The sequence below is a fragment of the Mobula hypostoma genome, chromosome 6 (genome assembly GCF_963921235.1).
Source record: "Mobula hypostoma chromosome 6, sMobHyp1.1, whole genome shotgun sequence".
Lineage (NCBI taxonomy): Eukaryota > Metazoa > Chordata > Chondrichthyes > Myliobatiformes > Myliobatidae > Mobula > Mobula hypostoma.
The window spans coordinates 85160462-85178192 of NC_086102.1; the positions used below are offsets into that span (position 1 = coordinate 85160462).

A 17731-nucleotide genomic window follows, 5' to 3' on the forward strand; every position below is an offset into this window, starting at 1 on the left:
CAGACATCTTTAATATCTCTTTGCTCCCTGCATGCATCAAGGAATCTACCATCGTTCCAGTGCCCAAGAGAGTGATGGTAACTGGCCTAAACTATTATTGCCCAGTGGCACTGATCTGAGCAATCATGAAGTACTTTAAGAAGCTGGCAATGGACCATTTAAAATCCCACCTTCCAGCTATATTAGACCCTTTCCAGTTCATCTGCTGCCCAAACCGGCCCATTGATGATGCCACAGCACGGGATCTCAATCTTTTTTATGCCATGAAACCTGACCATTAACCATGGACCCCAGGTTGGGAACCCCTGTGCCATAGGTTTGGATCTCCACTCTGTCCTGTCCCACCTAGAAAATGGTGCCTCCTATGCCAAGGTATTGTTCACTGACTTCAACTTGAGATTTAACACTCATTCCTCAGAGGCCAGTGGGTAAACTGTCCTCAGTAATACTCAATACCTTTCTGTAATTGGATCTTGGACCTTTTAACAGAAAGATCCCAAGGCAGTAACATCTCAAGTTCCATCACATTGAGCACCGGTGCCTCCCAGGGCTGTGTGCTCAGCCCACTGCTCTTCATGCTGCTGACTGAAAACTGCACTGCCAGATTCAGCTCAAGCCACATCACTGATGATACAACAGTGGTTGGCCTCAGCAGCAACAGTGATGAGTTGGCATACAGAGAGAGGGAGAGAGGCTTGTCAAATGGTGCGAGAACAACAACCTGAGTCTCAACGTGAACAAACAGAAGAGACGTTTGTAGGCTTCATGAAGGTGCGGCTTAACCACTCTCCATTGTTCATCAATGGCTCTACCATGGAGAGAGTGACGAGCACAAAGTTTCTTGGTGTGCACACAGTGGACGATCTAACCTGGACCCACAATATATCCTCATTAGTCAAGAAGGCACAGCAGTGTCTATACTTTCTGAGGAGATTCCCCACCCCCATTCAAACATCTTTCTACAAGAGAACCATCGAGAGTGTCCTGTCTGGTTGTATTATTGTGTGGTACAGAAGCTGCAAGGCATTGGACAGCAAAACCCTGCAGAGGATGGTAAAATTCACTGAGAGGGTCACTGGGGTCACCCTCCCCCCATCTGTGACATTTACTGGGAGTGTTGTATATGAAGGGCCCGAAGCATTGTTGAGAATCCCTACCAGACATCCCACAATCTCTTGACCCACTGCCATCAGGAAGGAGGTACTGGGATATCAGGACTAGACTTCCAGACTGGGTAATAGCTTCTTCCATCAGGCTGTGAGACTACTAGACACCTTACCACCACCAAGGTCTTGTCACTAGACAGCAAGCTATTTTCTGTTCACCTGTGCTGCACGCTAAATGCATTTTTAATTATATTTAATTATTTCTGGTAATCGAATTGAATTGACTTTATTTCTTACGTCCTTCACGTACATGTAATATTTTGTTTTGTGTGTTGTGGGTGATATATGTTTTGTGGGTGCACCGTGATCTGGAGGAACGTTATTTCATTTGAGTGTATATATGTAGTCAGGTGACAATAAACTTGAACTTGATCTTTCCTCTAGGTAGGTGACCAGAACTGCACACAATAATCTAAATTAGGCCTCATCAACATCTTATACAGATTCATCATAACATCCCAACTCCTGTACTCAGTACTTTGATTCATGAAGGCCAAAAGCTTTCTTTATGACCCTATCTACCTGTGATGCCATTTTCAGGGATTTATGGATCTGTATTCGCAGGTCTCTTTGTTCTACCACACTCCTCAGTTCCTTACTATTCATATTGTAAGCCATAGCCCGGTTTGTCCTCCCAAAGGACAACACCTCACACTTGTCTGCATTAAATTCTTTGCCATTTTTCAACTCATTTTCCCAGCTGGAAAATATATCCAGATCACTTTGCAAATATATCCATAGTGTTTCCTGCTCTTGAATCCAGGCGTCCATTTTATGGTGAGCAATTACTGCCTCGTATGGAGAGTTATAAGACCATAAGGCATAGGAGCAGAATTAGGCCATTCAGCCCTTCAAGTCTGCTCTGTCTTTCCACCATGGCTGACTCCAGACCCCACTGAACCGGATACACCTGCCTTCTTGCCATATCCTTTGTTGTCCTGACCAATCAGGAAGCGATCAACTTTTGCCTTAAATATACCCACAGTATGTGGCAGAACATTTCACATATTTACTACTCTATGACTAAAAAAAACTCCTTACCTTTGTTCTAAAGGGTCACCCCTCAATTTTGAGGCTGTGCGCTCTAATTCTGTATACCCTCACCACAGGAAACATCCTCTCCACACCTACCCTATCTAGTCCTTTCAAAATTTGATAGGTTTCAATGAGATCCCCACATATTCTTCTAAATTCCAGTGAATACAGGCTGGCAAAGCTGCCAAACAGTCCTCGTATGTTAACCCCTTCATTCTCAGAATCAATCTCATGAACCTCCTCTGGACTCTCTCCAATGACAACACATCCTTCCTGAGATATGGGGCCCAAAACTGTTGACAATATGTTTAAACCTGTGTTAAAATTAACTTGCCACCTTGAATTTTGCTTGGCTTTCTGAGATTGTGCGGGGCCATTTTGCTTTCAGACTTTGTCCAACCTTGAAAGAGCTGCAAGTCCAGGATGGGGGGTTGATTCAACAGATGGTCATGGTGACTGGGACCCAGTTTGTAGTTTTTGGGAGATGGTGCCTTAAAATACCTGCTGTCTGTTCTGTGAAGCATTCAGCTGAAATATTTATTACAATGCATTTGCATCTCATAATAGAAGAAATAAAAAAGGTTATTTACTCTTGGTCTGTGCTAGACCGAAGCCTTCACTTATCTTCCAACAGTTTTCCATTCACTAAATGCCTTGTAATTTCTCTTCCTGCTTCTGTATTCTCTGATGCAGCGTAACAATATGTGAAATCTGAGGTGATCTTAAATTAGTTTTTTAAATCAGCTTGACAACTGAGTGGTTTCAAAATTTCGTGCTTTCTGTTGGTTCCTCAGTGCACCTCAGTACCATGTATTTAATCTCAGGTCTATTTTGTAGAATGTGTTCTTGGGTTTTATTGTGGTTGATGAAGGTTACTTTGATTACAGATTGCCTGTGGTTATGCTCACACACTCGCACTAACAGATGAGGGCTTGCTTTATGCCTGGGGTGCTAATGCAGTGGGGCAGCTGGGTTTTGGAAATAAGGTGAACCAGATGGTCCCGGTGCTGATCGTTTTGGAGAAAGAAAGGTAATAATGCTTTTTGTAAATGCTGAACATTTCATTCAGTTTATGACAGGACTATATTAGTCTCATTTCTAGTTGCATCAAGTGTGGAAATGATTAAAATATTATTTTGTATTGTGGCTTGTTTTGATCTGGAATGCACTGCAGGATATGATGATGGAAGCAGATTCAATAGTAACTTTCCAAAGGGAGTTGGATAAATAATGAAAAACTAAAACTTTACAGGGTATTAAAGAGATTTTGCTTTTCTAAAACCGGGAATGATTGCCAGTTTTTAAAAAAATTTAATAAAATTAAAAATTGGCCATCATTCCTGGTTTTAGAAATCTGGGCACATACTGAAGACATTATTGACCTTAGTTCTGAGGTTAAATGGTAAAAATCAAGAGTAGAGTAAAGTGTGTGTAGTCCGTTTAGAATGAAGCAGGAAGTTCCTGGGATTGTGCGCTGGGATGGAATTGCAAGTCCTAGGATCTAAAATGAGACTCAATAGCACTGTGGGATGTCTTGGCATCTGAGTTTAATGTCTTGCCCAATGGAGTGCTCCTTTGACAGTTTACCTTTTGTTCAATATTGCTGTGGAACATCAGCCTGGAATCTGTGATGATGAGCAGAATAATCCACCTATAAGCTGCAGCTGGAACTTTTGCTGCTCAGCATTCTTGGACAGTGGCAAGCTTCTGACCAAATTGCCCAGGCTAACCCCACAGCACTTTGAGTGCCACCCTTGTTCTGGTGCTCTCTGTGGTCATCCATGTGTGGGGGAGATCTGGTGACGTCGCTGCCTTTTTTTCATGGGTGGTTGTCATGGAGATCTTCAGTGACACCTTTTAGCTGAGCCCTTTGTGGGGATGGGAAGCAGCATTATACCCTCCTCCACCTCAGGAAAAGATACATGAGAAATTGCACTTTCCATGACATTCATCTGAAACAAAGCATAATTGTGAAGACTTTTTTTTAAAAACTGGTCAGTTTATTCTTTTGCTTGGATAAAATACACTTGTGCCTTATTAGCTGGTATTTTAGACAGACCTTTATGTGGATAGTAATCACCAAATTCACATCTCCCCCCTCCCCCACCGAAACCCAGACTTGATCAGCCGGTCTCCCTCAGCTAAAGGCCTCTTGGAGTAACACCATGATATCCCAGCAGAGTTGATTGCTGAATGGTGGGGGAAGAGATTTCCCAGTGGCATGGAAATAATCATTTAGCTGAAGCAAGAGAAAATCTGCATTTGCTGGAAATCCGAGCAACATACACAAAATGCTGGAGGAACTCAGCAGGCCAGGCAGCATCTATGGAAAAAAAGTACAGTCAACATTTCCAGCCTGGAGGAAAATGGCCAGCTGGGAAACTGACAAGCTACTTTACTAATAGATTCATAGCATCTGGAATCACACAATACGTAACAGTCAACACGTTCATGTCATCAATGCCAGTCCCTTTTACCCACATTAGGCCCAAATCCTTCTGTGTTTTGCCTATTTAACTCTTTCTCAATGCCTCTCACATGTAGTGATTGTATCTGATTCCACCACCACCTATGGCAGTGCATTCCAGCTGTGTAAACAAAAAAAACCTTGTCCCTCTGGTTCTCTCACTTCTTTTCAAAAACTCTTTCCTCTCATCTTAAACCTACACTCTTCTTTTTGATACCCCTACCTTGGGAGGAAGTTTTTGACAATTTACCCTATCCACACATCTCTATCAAGTCACTCCTCTGCCTCCTTTGCTCCAGGACAAACAAGCCTAGCCTATCTAACCTTCCCCCAAAACTGAAGTCCTCCAATCCAGGCAACATCTTGGTGGATCTCCTCCAGCCCCAAAACAGCCTTCCTATAGTGTAGAGACCAGAACTGCACACACTACAAGTGTGGTCTAATCTGGTCATTTTTCCATCTGGAAAGGAAGACAAGTCCTGACGGTTACTGGAGTAATCACTGGACAACAGGTTGGACAATCCAGCTGTTTTATCACTGGAATGGGTGCTGGATTTGTGATCTCCACCCTCGGAGTTTGCCAATGAACTGCTGTTGACATTGTAAGTGTGACATTGAAAATATATCAATGGGAATGGCATTAAATGTCTAACAATTCAGCTTTGTAATTGCACATTTGTAATGCTGATGCTCTTTTGAATGGGAAAAAGCATCAATATGCAAGAGTTTTAAATATTCAGTAGAAATTTGTACATGTAGCTAAATACAGCTTGAAATGCTAGCAAGTTGGTTGAAGAACAGCATCAAGACTTTTTTCTGCAGAAATGAATAGGCCACAAAAGTTGTCTTCGTTTGGTGAACTGGATTGTAAAGTCTATTCTTATCTCATTTAAATTTGTCCTTCAGGATTTATTGTTATTAGTGATTACAAGCAGAAATGTATCAATTTGGGCATGTTTCAGGAAATGAATTCTGCCTTGTAAAGTTCATGCTTTGTAAGCAAAATTTAAGACCAACTTAAATACAGTTGTCAATACAAATTAAGTGGATGATTTCATCTTGACTGACAGTTGCCCATGCACAACCATCTTGGATGTGATAAAGTGATTTGTTCAAAATTCTTGTTTTCTTTCCCCACCTTGTTTACATGGTTTAATGCCTTCATCGTTCCTCCCCACCCCTAAGAAAAGACTGTCCCTTACCACCTTTCACTAAAGCTGAGCCAGGTTCTTGGTAAGGTGAATTTGACCGTCTTTCCTGTAATTTCTCTCCGAGCTTCTCTGTGGTATTTATGGAATGCTCTTCACCTCTTGACTGACCACCAAATGGGTATATTATGAAAGGTGATACTGAAAGTTGAAGCAAATTCAGCAATGTAAATATTTGAGCAATTTACAGATACTTAAGCATATTGAGCTGTATGTGTGAGGGGTATGGAAACTCAGTTATGAGAATTGATTAATTCAATAGAAAAATGCCTGGAATATGTTGTGTTGTGCTCAACACCTTATATTCCATCTGGGTAGCCTCCATCCTGATGGCATGAACATTGATTTTTCTAACTTCCGTTAACGCCCCTTCCTTCCCCTTCTTACCCAATCCCTAATTTTTTTAATCTCCCCCTCCCCCTCTCTTTAACCTCCCCTCCCCCTCTCTTTACCTCCCCTCCCCCTCTCTTTACCTCCCCTCCCCCTCTCTTTACCTCCCCTCCCCTTCTCTTTACCTCTCCCTCCCTCTCTCTTTACCTCTCCCTCCCTCTCTCTTTACCTCTCCCTCTCCCTCTCTTTCCCTCTCACAATAACTCCTTGCCTGTTCTCCATCTTCCTCTGGTGCTCCCCTCCCCCTTTCTTTCTTCCAAGGCCTTCCATCCCATGATACTCCCCCTTCTCCAGCTTTGTATCCCTTTTGCCAATCAACTTCCCAGCTCTTGGCTCCATCCCTCCCCCTCTTGTCTTCTCCTACCATTTCAGGTCTCCCCCTCCCACTTTCAAATCTCTTACTATCTCTTTTTTCCGTTAGTCCTGAGGAAGGGTCTCGACCCGAAACATTGACAGTACTTCTTCCTATAGATGTTGCCTGGCCTGCTGCGTTCCCCCAGCATTTGGTGTGTGTTGCTTGAATTTCCAGCATCTGCAGATTTTCTCGTGTTTATGTTGTGCTTTGTTGCTTTCCTATCAGTTCATGTTCTTTATTTTCTTTTGGTAGGATTGTAGAGATTGCAGCTTGCCATCCCACTAATACTTCAGCTGCAAAGACCCAGAGTGGTCAAGTGTACATGTGGGGCCTATGTCGTGGACAATCGGTGACTGTCCCGCACCTCACACATTTCTCCTGCACAGATGATGTGTTTGCTTGCTTTGCGAGCCCAGCAGTTATGTGGCGTCTCCTCCACGTTGGTAAGCTCATGATGAATTAGAGGAAGGCACACCCTCAAAATCTGAAATGTTTACATTTGAGTTATAAATTATATAGCATTTATCTTGGACCTGTTAATTATTTTGGTCCAGTAACTAATTGTTCCCAAAAGGAATTAGTAGCATTGTTGGGTGACGTGATGGTACAGATAGTAGTGTCAGAAATCCAGGCTCAACCACATCTTGGGTGCTGTCTGCATGAAGTTCAGATGTTCTCCCTCTTGTTACTTTTTTTTTAAACCTCATTTTTCTTTTGCATTTTCTATTTCAATTTATTTCCTCTAGTTAATATTTTTTCTTTTATTATTGCATTATGAATAATTAGATTTCTGTGCCTTAATTTTTCCTGTTTGTTTTCAGTTGAGCTTTATTTAGATGAGTTTTCAGTACACTTGGAAAGCTTTCCCCAGACAAATTTGTTGAAGGCAGACTTAGTTTGTTAGGGTATTTATCTATTTAGTTGTGGAACACTGAACTGTGTCGTCTCATGCCATTCTCTATAGAAGAAGATGATCACCTGACAGTCACCCAGTCTCTGCTCAAGGAGTTTGACAGTTTGGAAACGTCAGATTTAAAGTTCTGTGTGGAAGGAAAATTCATCCATGTTCATAAAGCTATTCTAAAAATTAGGTACTGCTTTGAAAATTCATCCAGTGACTTTTTTTTTGGAATTTAAGGTGTGTAAAATTTGTTGCAAATGTTTATTTTGTTTAACTCCAGGTGTGAACATTTCCGGACTATGTTCCAGTCCTACTGGAGTGAGGACGAGAAAGAAGTGATTGAAATCAACCAGTTTAGCTATCCAGTTTACCGTGCCTTCCTCGAATACCTTTACACAGACTCTGTTAACCTACCTCCTGAGGATGCCGTAGGTACAATATGCGTGACTGCTCACTGCTCAATGATTGCCGTTGAAGTTAGAGCTATGGGAGTCAGTATTAGTTTGTTTGCTGATGTTTCACAAGAAGAATGCTGCTTGAGGTGGCACGGGAAAGCGAAACCCTTTTTATTGGGCATCTCTCTCGAGGTTGGGATGTTTCGCCCACCTGAACACCGAATTGTGTGAATGCTGTGTAACTTACTGCTCCCATGCAGTTGCCTGTCATCAAGAAATAACAGACTGAATACTGCATCCAATTATAAAGAAAGTGTATTTAAGAATGTTAACTTAACCAAACTGTTATTAAAGAAAAGAAAGTAAAAAACAAAAGGGCTCATCATAATTAAACAGTCAAATGTTCACATAAATTGGAGCTCATCTTGAAGTTGGCTTTAACTCACCTTCAGTCTGCGTGAAAGCACATATCACCTTCTGAATGTCACTCGAAATTCATTTCAAACAAATGGGCTCTTCCATGAGAGTACTGTCCCTTCCTCCTTGAAGCAAATCATCTGCACAAAACTCCTTGTGCAACAGGGACGGCATCCTCAGCTATCTTCCCTTCCGTCCCCTCCCAGCTCCTGCCAAAAACACCTCGATCCACACCAGTGTCTGTCACAAAAACCTCTCCGCCCAGCATTCTCCCAGTTCACCACCCTGACTGGCTGACACCACATTCCCAAGTTGAACAACAAAGCCCCTCATCTCAACTCAAATCCAAACAGGCTGAAAGCAGAACAGACTGCTCTTACAGAACCGCTGTAATGAAATACCTACAGCATAGCAGGAAAAATCTTAACCAGTGCATTACAAAATGATTTTTCTTCCACTAATCACAGCTGGAGTTTGATCCTTTTATGTCCCCTAACTACCCTCCTAGTTTTCTTATGGGTATTCTTGCATCCCTTATACTGCTCAAGGGAAGCACTTAATCCCAGCCGTCTATATTTGACATATCGCTCCTCTTTCCTGACCTCAGTATGCCTCATTAGCCAGAGTTCCTAATTCTACCAGTGTTGCCCTTTACTCTAACACAGGGGTCCCCAACCTTTTTTGCTCCGCGGACCGGTTTAATATTGTCAATATTCTTGTGGATTGGGGGTGGGGGGTGTTCAAGTAGGGTTAAACTCACCTCCACGTGTCTTTTACTGTTAGGGTTGCCAACTTTCTCACTCCCAAATAAGGGACAGAAGTAGCAGTCAAATATGGGACACTTTACCCCAGGAGAGGCTACCATGACCATGAAACCTTACACAGGCACCTGTATGCGCATGCGTGACGTGCACATAGCCATGCGCATGCGTGACGTACACATAGCCTGTACGCGCATGCGTGACGTGCACATAGCCATGCGCATGCGCGTACATGCTGATTTTTTTCCACAAATCGGTTTTGCCTTCATCTTCCCGACTACACTGTACATACATTATTTCTACTTTATATAGGCTGTGTATTTATCATATCATTCCTGCTTTTACTGTATGTTAGTGTTATTTTAGTTTTTATGTGTTATTTGGTATGATTTGGTAGGTTATTTTTTGGGTCTGGGAACGCTCAAAAATTTTTCCCATATAAATTAATGGTAATTGCTTCTTCACTTTACGCCATTTTGGCACAAAATGTTTCATAGGAACGCTCTACCTCAGCAGGGGAAATATGGGACAAAGGCAGTCCCGTATGGGACAAACCAATTTAGCCCAATATACAGGATGTCCTGGCAAATACGGGACAGTTGACAACCCTATGTTCCCAAGTTCAACAGTGCGTGACAGGGAATGAGGAAAGGTGCTGCTGACTCATATCGTTTCCTCGTGGCCCGGTAGCACATGCTCTACGGCCCAGTGTTGGGGACCGCTTCTCTAACAGAAACACGCAGCCCCTGAACTTCCCTATCTTACTTTTGAAAGTCTTTCTAGATATCCCTTTACCTACTCACAATGTCTCCTAATCAACCCTTGCAAATTCCTGTCATTGTTGCATGGCAGAGCAGACTTAATGGGCCACAAAGCCTAATTCTGCTCTCTGTCTTATGAATTTCAATTATGAATGTTTTTTTCAGAAGTATAATGAATCATCAGATCATGGTGTGAGGCTTGACCTAATAACCCACCGCTTGAGAAGAAAGAGTATGGACAGCAGAAGCAAACTGATCCTCCATATCCCAATTCTGCCAGTCTGTTACCTAGCTGTTTTAATAATCACTTTTCTGTTTTGGTATGATTGCAGGCATTTATTACTTATTGTTTAAGGAATTTCCAATGAACTACTGACCTTTCTCCAATCTCCCCTTCCTTTCCAGATGGATTTGCCTCCCAAATCCACATCCACCTTTCTCACAGCTCTATATTCAAGTATTCCAATCATGTTTCTGTGATGGCAGTGAAACTGCTCTCCTCCATCATCTCTCATTGTCCAGCTGAACGTGGCCACTCTCTCTCATTCAGAAAATCATCTGCAGTGGGTCTGTCTTCATGCTCTTCACCATTACCCCTAGAGCCCTTCTGATAGTCAACTCCTCCCACTAAGCCCCATTGTTTGTCTTCTGTGTTCAATTTGACCAGTAACATGATGGAAACGTGTGTCACATGTGCACTGGTGCACAGAAGATTGTTGTAAATTCCTGATTCTTGGCCCTAAAGACCTGGACTACTTAGACACTCAAAACTGCCTATTTCAAAGCATTTTCTTAGAAAGTTTACCAAAAGCTTTTTCCAGATATTTAAAGAGTAGAGATGAGAGTGGATATCATACTGCTGGAAAATGATGCTAGAGAGGTAGTACTGGGGAACAAATATGGCAGACAAAGTCAATAAGTATCTTCCATTGGTCTTCACTGTGGAAAATACCTGAAGTATGACGGAAATTCAAGAGTGTCAGGAGGCAGAAGTGAGTGTAGTTGCTATTATTAAAGAAAAGATGCTTGGGAAGCTGAAAGGTCTGAAGGTAGATAAGTCACCTGGACCAGACGGATTACATCCCAGGGTTCTGAAAAAAGTATCTGAAGAGATTGTGGAGGCATTAAGTAGTGATCTTTCAAGAGTCACTAGTTTCTGGAATGGATCTAGAGGACTGGAAAATTGCATTTTCATTCCAATCTTTAAGAAGGGTGGGAAAGAAAAGAAAGGAATTTTTAGGCTAGTTAAAAATTCCAACCGCCGTAAAACAAGACACAGACAGACAGACTTCAGTGATTTGGAAGATGTTGGAGTTCATTATTAAGGATGAAGTTTTGTGATATTTGGAGGCACATGATTAAAAAAAGGCCAAAGTCAGCATGGTTTCCTTAAAGGGAAATCTTGCCTGACAAATATATTGGAATTATTTTAGGAAATAACAGGCAAGTTAGACAAAGGAGTGTATGTTGTTGAATTGGATTTTCAGAAGGCCTTTGACAAGTTCATGGTGGCCTGCTTAGCAAGATGAGAGCCATGATGGAATGGCAAAGCAGACGCCACAGGCCAAATGACCTAATTCTGTTCCTGTCTTCTGCTTACAATCTAAATATACACATCTCATTTCCTTGTCATCTCTTATCTCTGCACTGCATGTGTTGAACTTTTTTGCAAATTCTTTTTACATCCACTCCAACGCTTAAATGTAATTTTGCAGTATGTCATTGTAATATGGTGGGTGATGTATACTATCCTTTCTCTCAGTGCTTGGTGATATCTTCTGTTTATATGTTTCTTTTTGCACTCAGAACAGATCTAACCTTTGTCAAAATATAGCCTTCAGTGTAGCCTGCTGTGGTGTACATGATTTGTAACTTCTTGGAAGCAACCTCAAGATACCTAGCTCTGAGTTTATGGTTTGGTTTACCACAAGTTGAATTTGACACAGATTGTTTTACAGTACTGACTGAGTTTGTTGTTCATAGGCCTTCTGGATCTGGCTACATCTTACTGTGAAAAAAGGGTGAAGAAGCTGTGCCAGGAGATAATCAAGAGGGACATTAGTGTGGAGAACGCATTTTTGTTGCTCTCGGCAGCTGTACGATATGATGCTAAGGTGAGAGTTCATGAAATGTTCAAAACAAAATTCTGCGGATGCTGGAAATCAGTAAAGGAAACAGAAAATGTTTCCAATACCCTGGATCAGGCAGCATGCTGTTGTGCAAGGGTGAGAAACAAGGTCAGAGTTTCACTTCGATGACTTAGATCAGTAGAGATGGCTTCTCACCTACTTTTGAACAGAAGCATCCTGTTTCTATAGGGTTTTTAATGCAGTAAAATTCAGCCTGTGCTTTATAGAACATTCCCAAACAAGATTTTACACCATTCCAGGTGATAAGATACCTGGACTCGGACCCCAAGATCCCTCTGATCCTCCAGTCTGCCAAGAGTCTTACTATTAATGCTATATTTTGCCATCATATTTGACCTACCAAAATGAACCACCTCACGCTTATCTGGGTTCAACTCCATCTGCCACTTCTCAGCCCAGTTTTGCATCCTGTCAATGTCCCGCTGTAACCTCTGACAGCCCTCCACACTATCCACAACACCCCCCAAATTTTGTGTCATCAGCAAATTTACTAGCTCATCCCTCCACATCCTCATCCAGGTCATTTATAAAAATCACAAAGAGTAGGGGTCCCAGAACAGATCCCTGAGGCACACCACTAGTCGCTGGCCTCCATGCAGAATATGACCTGTCTACAACCACCCTTTGCCTTCTGTGGGCAAGCCAGTTCTGGATCCACAAAGCAATGTCCCCTTGGATCCCATGCCTCTTTACTTTCTCAATAAGCTTTGCATGGGGTACCTTATCAAATGCCTTGCTGAAATCCATATACACTACATCTACTGCTCTACCTTCATCAATGTATTTAGTCACATCTTCAAAAAATTCAATCAGGCTCGTAAGGCACGACCTGCCTTTGACAAAGCCATGCTGACTAGGTTTCAATGAAATCACCCCCCCCCCCCCATCACTCTTCTAAACTCCAGCATTACGAGCCCAGAGACATCAAATGCTCCTCATACCTTAAGCCTTTCATTCTTGGAATCATTCTTGTGAACCTCTTCTGCACCCTCTGCAATGCCAGCACATCTTTTCTTAGATAAGGAGCCAAAACTGCTCACGATTTAATTATAGATATGAAGGCTGGGAAATAAAAAATGCTCCGATTTTTTTAAAAGAAGAAATGAAGTGTGACTTGGAGAAGGAAGTTAGAGTTTAGTGGTTTGGGATGTGAGATCATGATTATTATTGGAACTGAAGGAGTGTGGATTATATCAGAGAAAAGGAGAATTGACAACTCCAAAGACATTTATTTATTTAATCAGGAGCCATTACACCTCAAATACAATAGCCTGGTGCAAGTTTAGATAATGGCAGCATAGTCTTGGATGACGTTGGGTAGCACAGAGGCACAAGAGGTAGTGCTTCTGCAACCTAGGCTCTGTCCAGAATCTGGTGCAGTCTGTGACTGTACTTCTTTCATTCTGCTCTTCATTCCTCCCACATCCCAAAGACATGCAAGTTGTCACATCATGTTCTTTGCCTGACTCTCTGTACATCTGTAAAGTACAACTGTTCTGCAATATTTAATCTAGGAAATGATCTCTCAAAATATTTCCAATGTTCCCTGTATTACCATCATTTGATTCTCTGCTTTCTTCGTAGGATTTAGAAGAATTTTGTTTCAAATTTTGTGTGAATCATTTGACTGCTGTGACCAACACTGACGCATTTTGGCAAATGGATGGAGATCTCTTGAAAGAAGTTATTGGAAGGGCTAGTAAATGTGGAGCCTTCAGGAACTGAATTTGCTGGGTTGGTGTGCTCAATTATCTTTATAAATATATTCCTTCCATGATTTCTTGAGCATTTACTGAATGCTTGTGTAATCCCTGAGCCAGCTCAGTTATATAGAATTCTACTTCTGCCAGAACAGTACAAATAAAGTGGACATAAAGGGTGTGTTTAATCCAATTTTCACAAAAACGTGCACCAATATTACGGCTTATTGTTTGATTTCTGTTAGCTTCCTGGATGTGAATAATTATGCACCATTTTGCTGTAAAGAAATGGTTGTGAATAAATTTTGCAAAATTGTTTTCAGTAAATGCTAAATGGCTCCCCTTTTTGACAATTGTCTGATAGTAACTACTACTCATTTTGAAGAGGAGATCTCAGTTCCATTAACTTAACAAAGGGCTGGCAGGCTCCCCAAGAAGTAGCCATGGCAATCAGAACAGTAACATTTTTTATTTTTTAACAGAATTCTAAGGTTGGTCTGTATGAATTGGAGTCATGGAGAGAGACAGTATGCTGCTAACCAAGAGTAAATATTGTTACGCAGATCCTGGCCACCTCAATCCATGTTATTGTAGGGTAATATAATTGGTGGAAATATATTTTAATTCACAACCACCGACATGGAGTTGGAGTTCACTTTAAGATGCGGTCTGGTGTGATGACGTTATGGCTTGAAGTTTCTACCGTGCCTGATGTTCTACGTTTGTTTTTTTTACAATAAAATGAGTTGTTATGGTTTCCCTTAAACGTAAAACACCTCTGCCGCTTTATTTATGAAAACCTACATTGGTAACCCCGTTGCTGTAGGACGATTCCAGAGTTATTCAACACATCGGCTAACGCAGTTGCTTTGAAACTGCCGGAGTTTTGGGAGCAGAATGCCAATGCTTGGTTTGTACAAGCCAAGCCCCGATTTGCGCTGCGAGAAATCTCCGCAGGCAGCACCAGACGTTACGCAGTAGCGTCGCTCAGTAGTTCCACGGCAGCAAGAGTGCACCTGCCTGAACACAAAAAGTGTCGCACGCTGAAGACTCGCCTTTATGACATGCGGACTGTTGGAGTCTGAGCACACCTAACAGTTCCTCTCCTTGCTTGGCTTGGGGGACTCCTAAGCCTTCGGAGCTAATGGACCACATGCTGTCTCCCCTGGGAAATCACAATCCTTGTTTTATTTTTAAAGAATTCTTCATGTAGTAAATGGCTGATAGTTCACACTCAGCCAGGCAGAGGTGTATCATCCCTTCTCTTTTCCCTGCTTCAATAATCCTGGTCAGCAGGACCTCGAACACATGCACACCCATGGCTGTGAAACAGACAATGCTGGGTCTGTGCTTTTCCCACACTTGCTTTGGCAGGAACACGAGGATGTGCCGACCGCCTTGCAGTTTCGACAGTGCCAGCGCGTCAGGGCATCAGAGGTCTGAACAGTGAGGGTTCCAGCTGCCAGGGCTGTCTACTGTTCATTACAGACATCCTGAATGCTTCTTGTGTGACACGGGTGCTCACATGAGTGTGCTGCCACCCATATCCTATTGATCAGAAGGCAAAGAGTGATGAAACCTCATTGGAGGCCGCCAACAGCAGCAGGATCCAGACTTACGGGACATGATGGGTGACACTCTGTTGCAGTGGGCAACGTTATACGTGGGACTTCATCCTGGCCAAAGAGGCTAGACCTCTGCTCGGCGCACTGTGTGCACAAAGACTTTAAGTCATTACCCTGGTCCCCCAGTAAGTTCCCCACAACGACTCTGTCAAGCGCCTACACCACCGTGTGTGAGTTCACTCGACTACTGGCTGAATTCCCAAACCTCACCAAGCCCACATTCCCACATTCCCCACTACGGTCACAAAACATGGAGTCAAGCACCACATTCCCACATGTGGCCCACTAGTCCACGCTCGCGTGCGAAGACTGGACCTAGAAAAGCTGGCAACCTCAAAGGCTGACTTTGCCAACATGGAAAGACTTGGCATTGTACGTAGGTTAAACAGCCCCTGGGCATCATTCACCCTCCACATGGTCCTTAAGTCCGATTGTGGTTGCCGCCCATGTTGTGATTAACGAGGCCACCACACCCGATTGTTACCCAGTCCCACACATCCAAGCACGTTTAGCTGGAAAAGTAACTTTTTTCTAAAGTTGGCTTACTTAGGGGCTACCATCGGATGCCTGTGTACTCGGATGACATTCCTGAAACGGTTGTGATAACCCCGTTTGGCCGCTTGAGTTTCTGTGCACGCCGTTTGGTCTGAAAAATGTAGCACAGACTTTTCAACGGCTGATGGACTCTGTATTAAAAGGCTTGTTTTTTTCTTTTTGTTTACCTGGATGGCATACTTGTTGACAGTACATCCAAACACGTATCACATCTCCGCACACTTTTTGAGCACTTAAGCCAACACGGGTTGATTATTAACCCTGATAAATGCAGTTTGGGTTGTCAACCATTAACTTTCTCGGCCATTGCCTATCTGCAGTCAGTGTGTACAACCCTCCCATCAAAAGTCTCTGCTATTATGGTTTTCCCACCACCCCACGCTACTAACAATACTGAGTCTTTATTTAACGGTGAATTTCTATCACAGCTTCATTCGGTGAGTTGCTGAACTTATGCCCCCCTGTATAGTGTGCTTAAAGGCAATACCCTCAATCACAAACAACAGGAATTCTGCAGATGCTGGAAATTCAAGCAACACACATCAAAGTTGCTGGTGAACAAAGCAGGCCAGGCAGCATCTCTAGGAAGAGGTACAGTCAACGTTTCGGGCTGAGACCCTTCGTCAGGACTAACTGAAGGAAGAGTGAGCAAGGGATTTGAAAGCTGGAGGGGGAGGGGGAGATCCAAAATGATAGGAGAAGACAGGAGGGGGAGGGATAGAGCCGAGAGCTGGACAGGTGATAGGCAAAAGGGGATACGAGAGGATCATGGGACAGGAGGTCCGGAAAGAAAGGGGGGGGTGTGACCCAGAGGTCGGCGGACACGACCAAGAGCATTTGATGACACCAAACGAGCTCTTCACCTAGAGCCGTTACTACTGCGCTTGAGACTGTGCTGTGCGTGAACAGTTGCTCGGCGGTGTGTGGCAGGCAGCCGCATGCCTTCTTCAACGAGCACCCTGTCCCACCTGAAAGGAAATGCAGCATGTTTAATCGTGAGCTTCTCAGTTTCTATCTGCCTGTCTGGTTTTTTTTTGTTTTCTTCTAGAGGGATGCCATTTCACAACATTCATTAAGCACAAACCCCTCATGCATGTGATGGCCAAAATATCAGACCTTTGGTCTGCACGACAGCAACGCGACCTTTCAGAGTCTACGTATCAGAGTTCACAACTGATAAGGCAACACAGCAAGGGGAAAATAATGCTGTGGCTGATTGCCTCTCACGGCCAGCCATTGAGGCCGTACACATAGGGGTTGACTGTGTCGGCATGGCAGCCGGCAAAGCTACTGACCCAGACGTCCAGGCTTACCGATCAGCAGTTACGGGCCTGCGGTTGGCTGCATTAAGTTCAGGAAAGCTGTTCTTTCTTATTTCCCTGTGTGATGTCTCAACGAGTTGTCCTTGCTCCGTAGTGCCCGCAAACTGGAGGCATACTGTTTTTAACTCCATTCACGGCCTCTCACATCCGAGCCCTAAGACCTCAGAGAAACTGGTTGCTCTAAAGATTGTGTGGCACGATGTGATTGGAGTGCAGCCTGTGTTGTGCCAGCGGGCAAAAATTAGCCGTCATGTTTGGGCACCACTGCCACCCTGAGCGATAATTTGACCATGTCCACGTGGACCTGGTTGGTCCTCTTAATTGTACACCTTGTTACCACGGAGGCCAGAGGTCATCACCCTAGCATCGACGACAGCCAGAGATGTGGCCCGAGCGTTCGTCAGCACCTGGGTTGCGCGGTTTGGCACCCCATCTGATAGCTCCTCTGACCACGGTCTCCAGTTTACATCAGCCCTCTGGGCTGCAATGGCCCATAACCTCGATGTCAGGCTACATCACACCC

At 43.3% G+C, this 17731-nt stretch overlaps 1 protein-coding gene across 2 annotated transcripts in view; it reads left to right on the forward strand.

Moving 5' to 3' along the window:
- The window catches only part of LOC134348155 (RCC1 and BTB domain-containing protein 1-like), a 70084-nt gene extending 55608 nt beyond the window's left edge, over positions 1-14476 (forward strand). The window contains exons 5-10 of one of the 2 annotated variants that reach the window (XM_063051108.1): positions 3089-3231; positions 6874-7064; positions 7586-7712; positions 7803-7954; positions 11840-11970; positions 13591-14476. In XM_063051108.1, coding sequence (XP_062907178.1) covers positions 3089-3231; positions 6874-7064; positions 7586-7712; positions 7803-7954; positions 11840-11970; positions 13591-13731 — 885 coding nt within the window. In that variant the 3' untranslated portion in view covers positions 13732-14476. The remainder of the gene's footprint in view (positions 1-3088; positions 3232-6873; positions 7065-7585; positions 7713-7802; positions 7955-11839; positions 11971-13590) is intronic. The other variant, XM_063051107.1, reaches the window with a different exon arrangement.
- The last annotated feature ends 3255 nt before the right edge of the window (positions 14477-17731 follow it).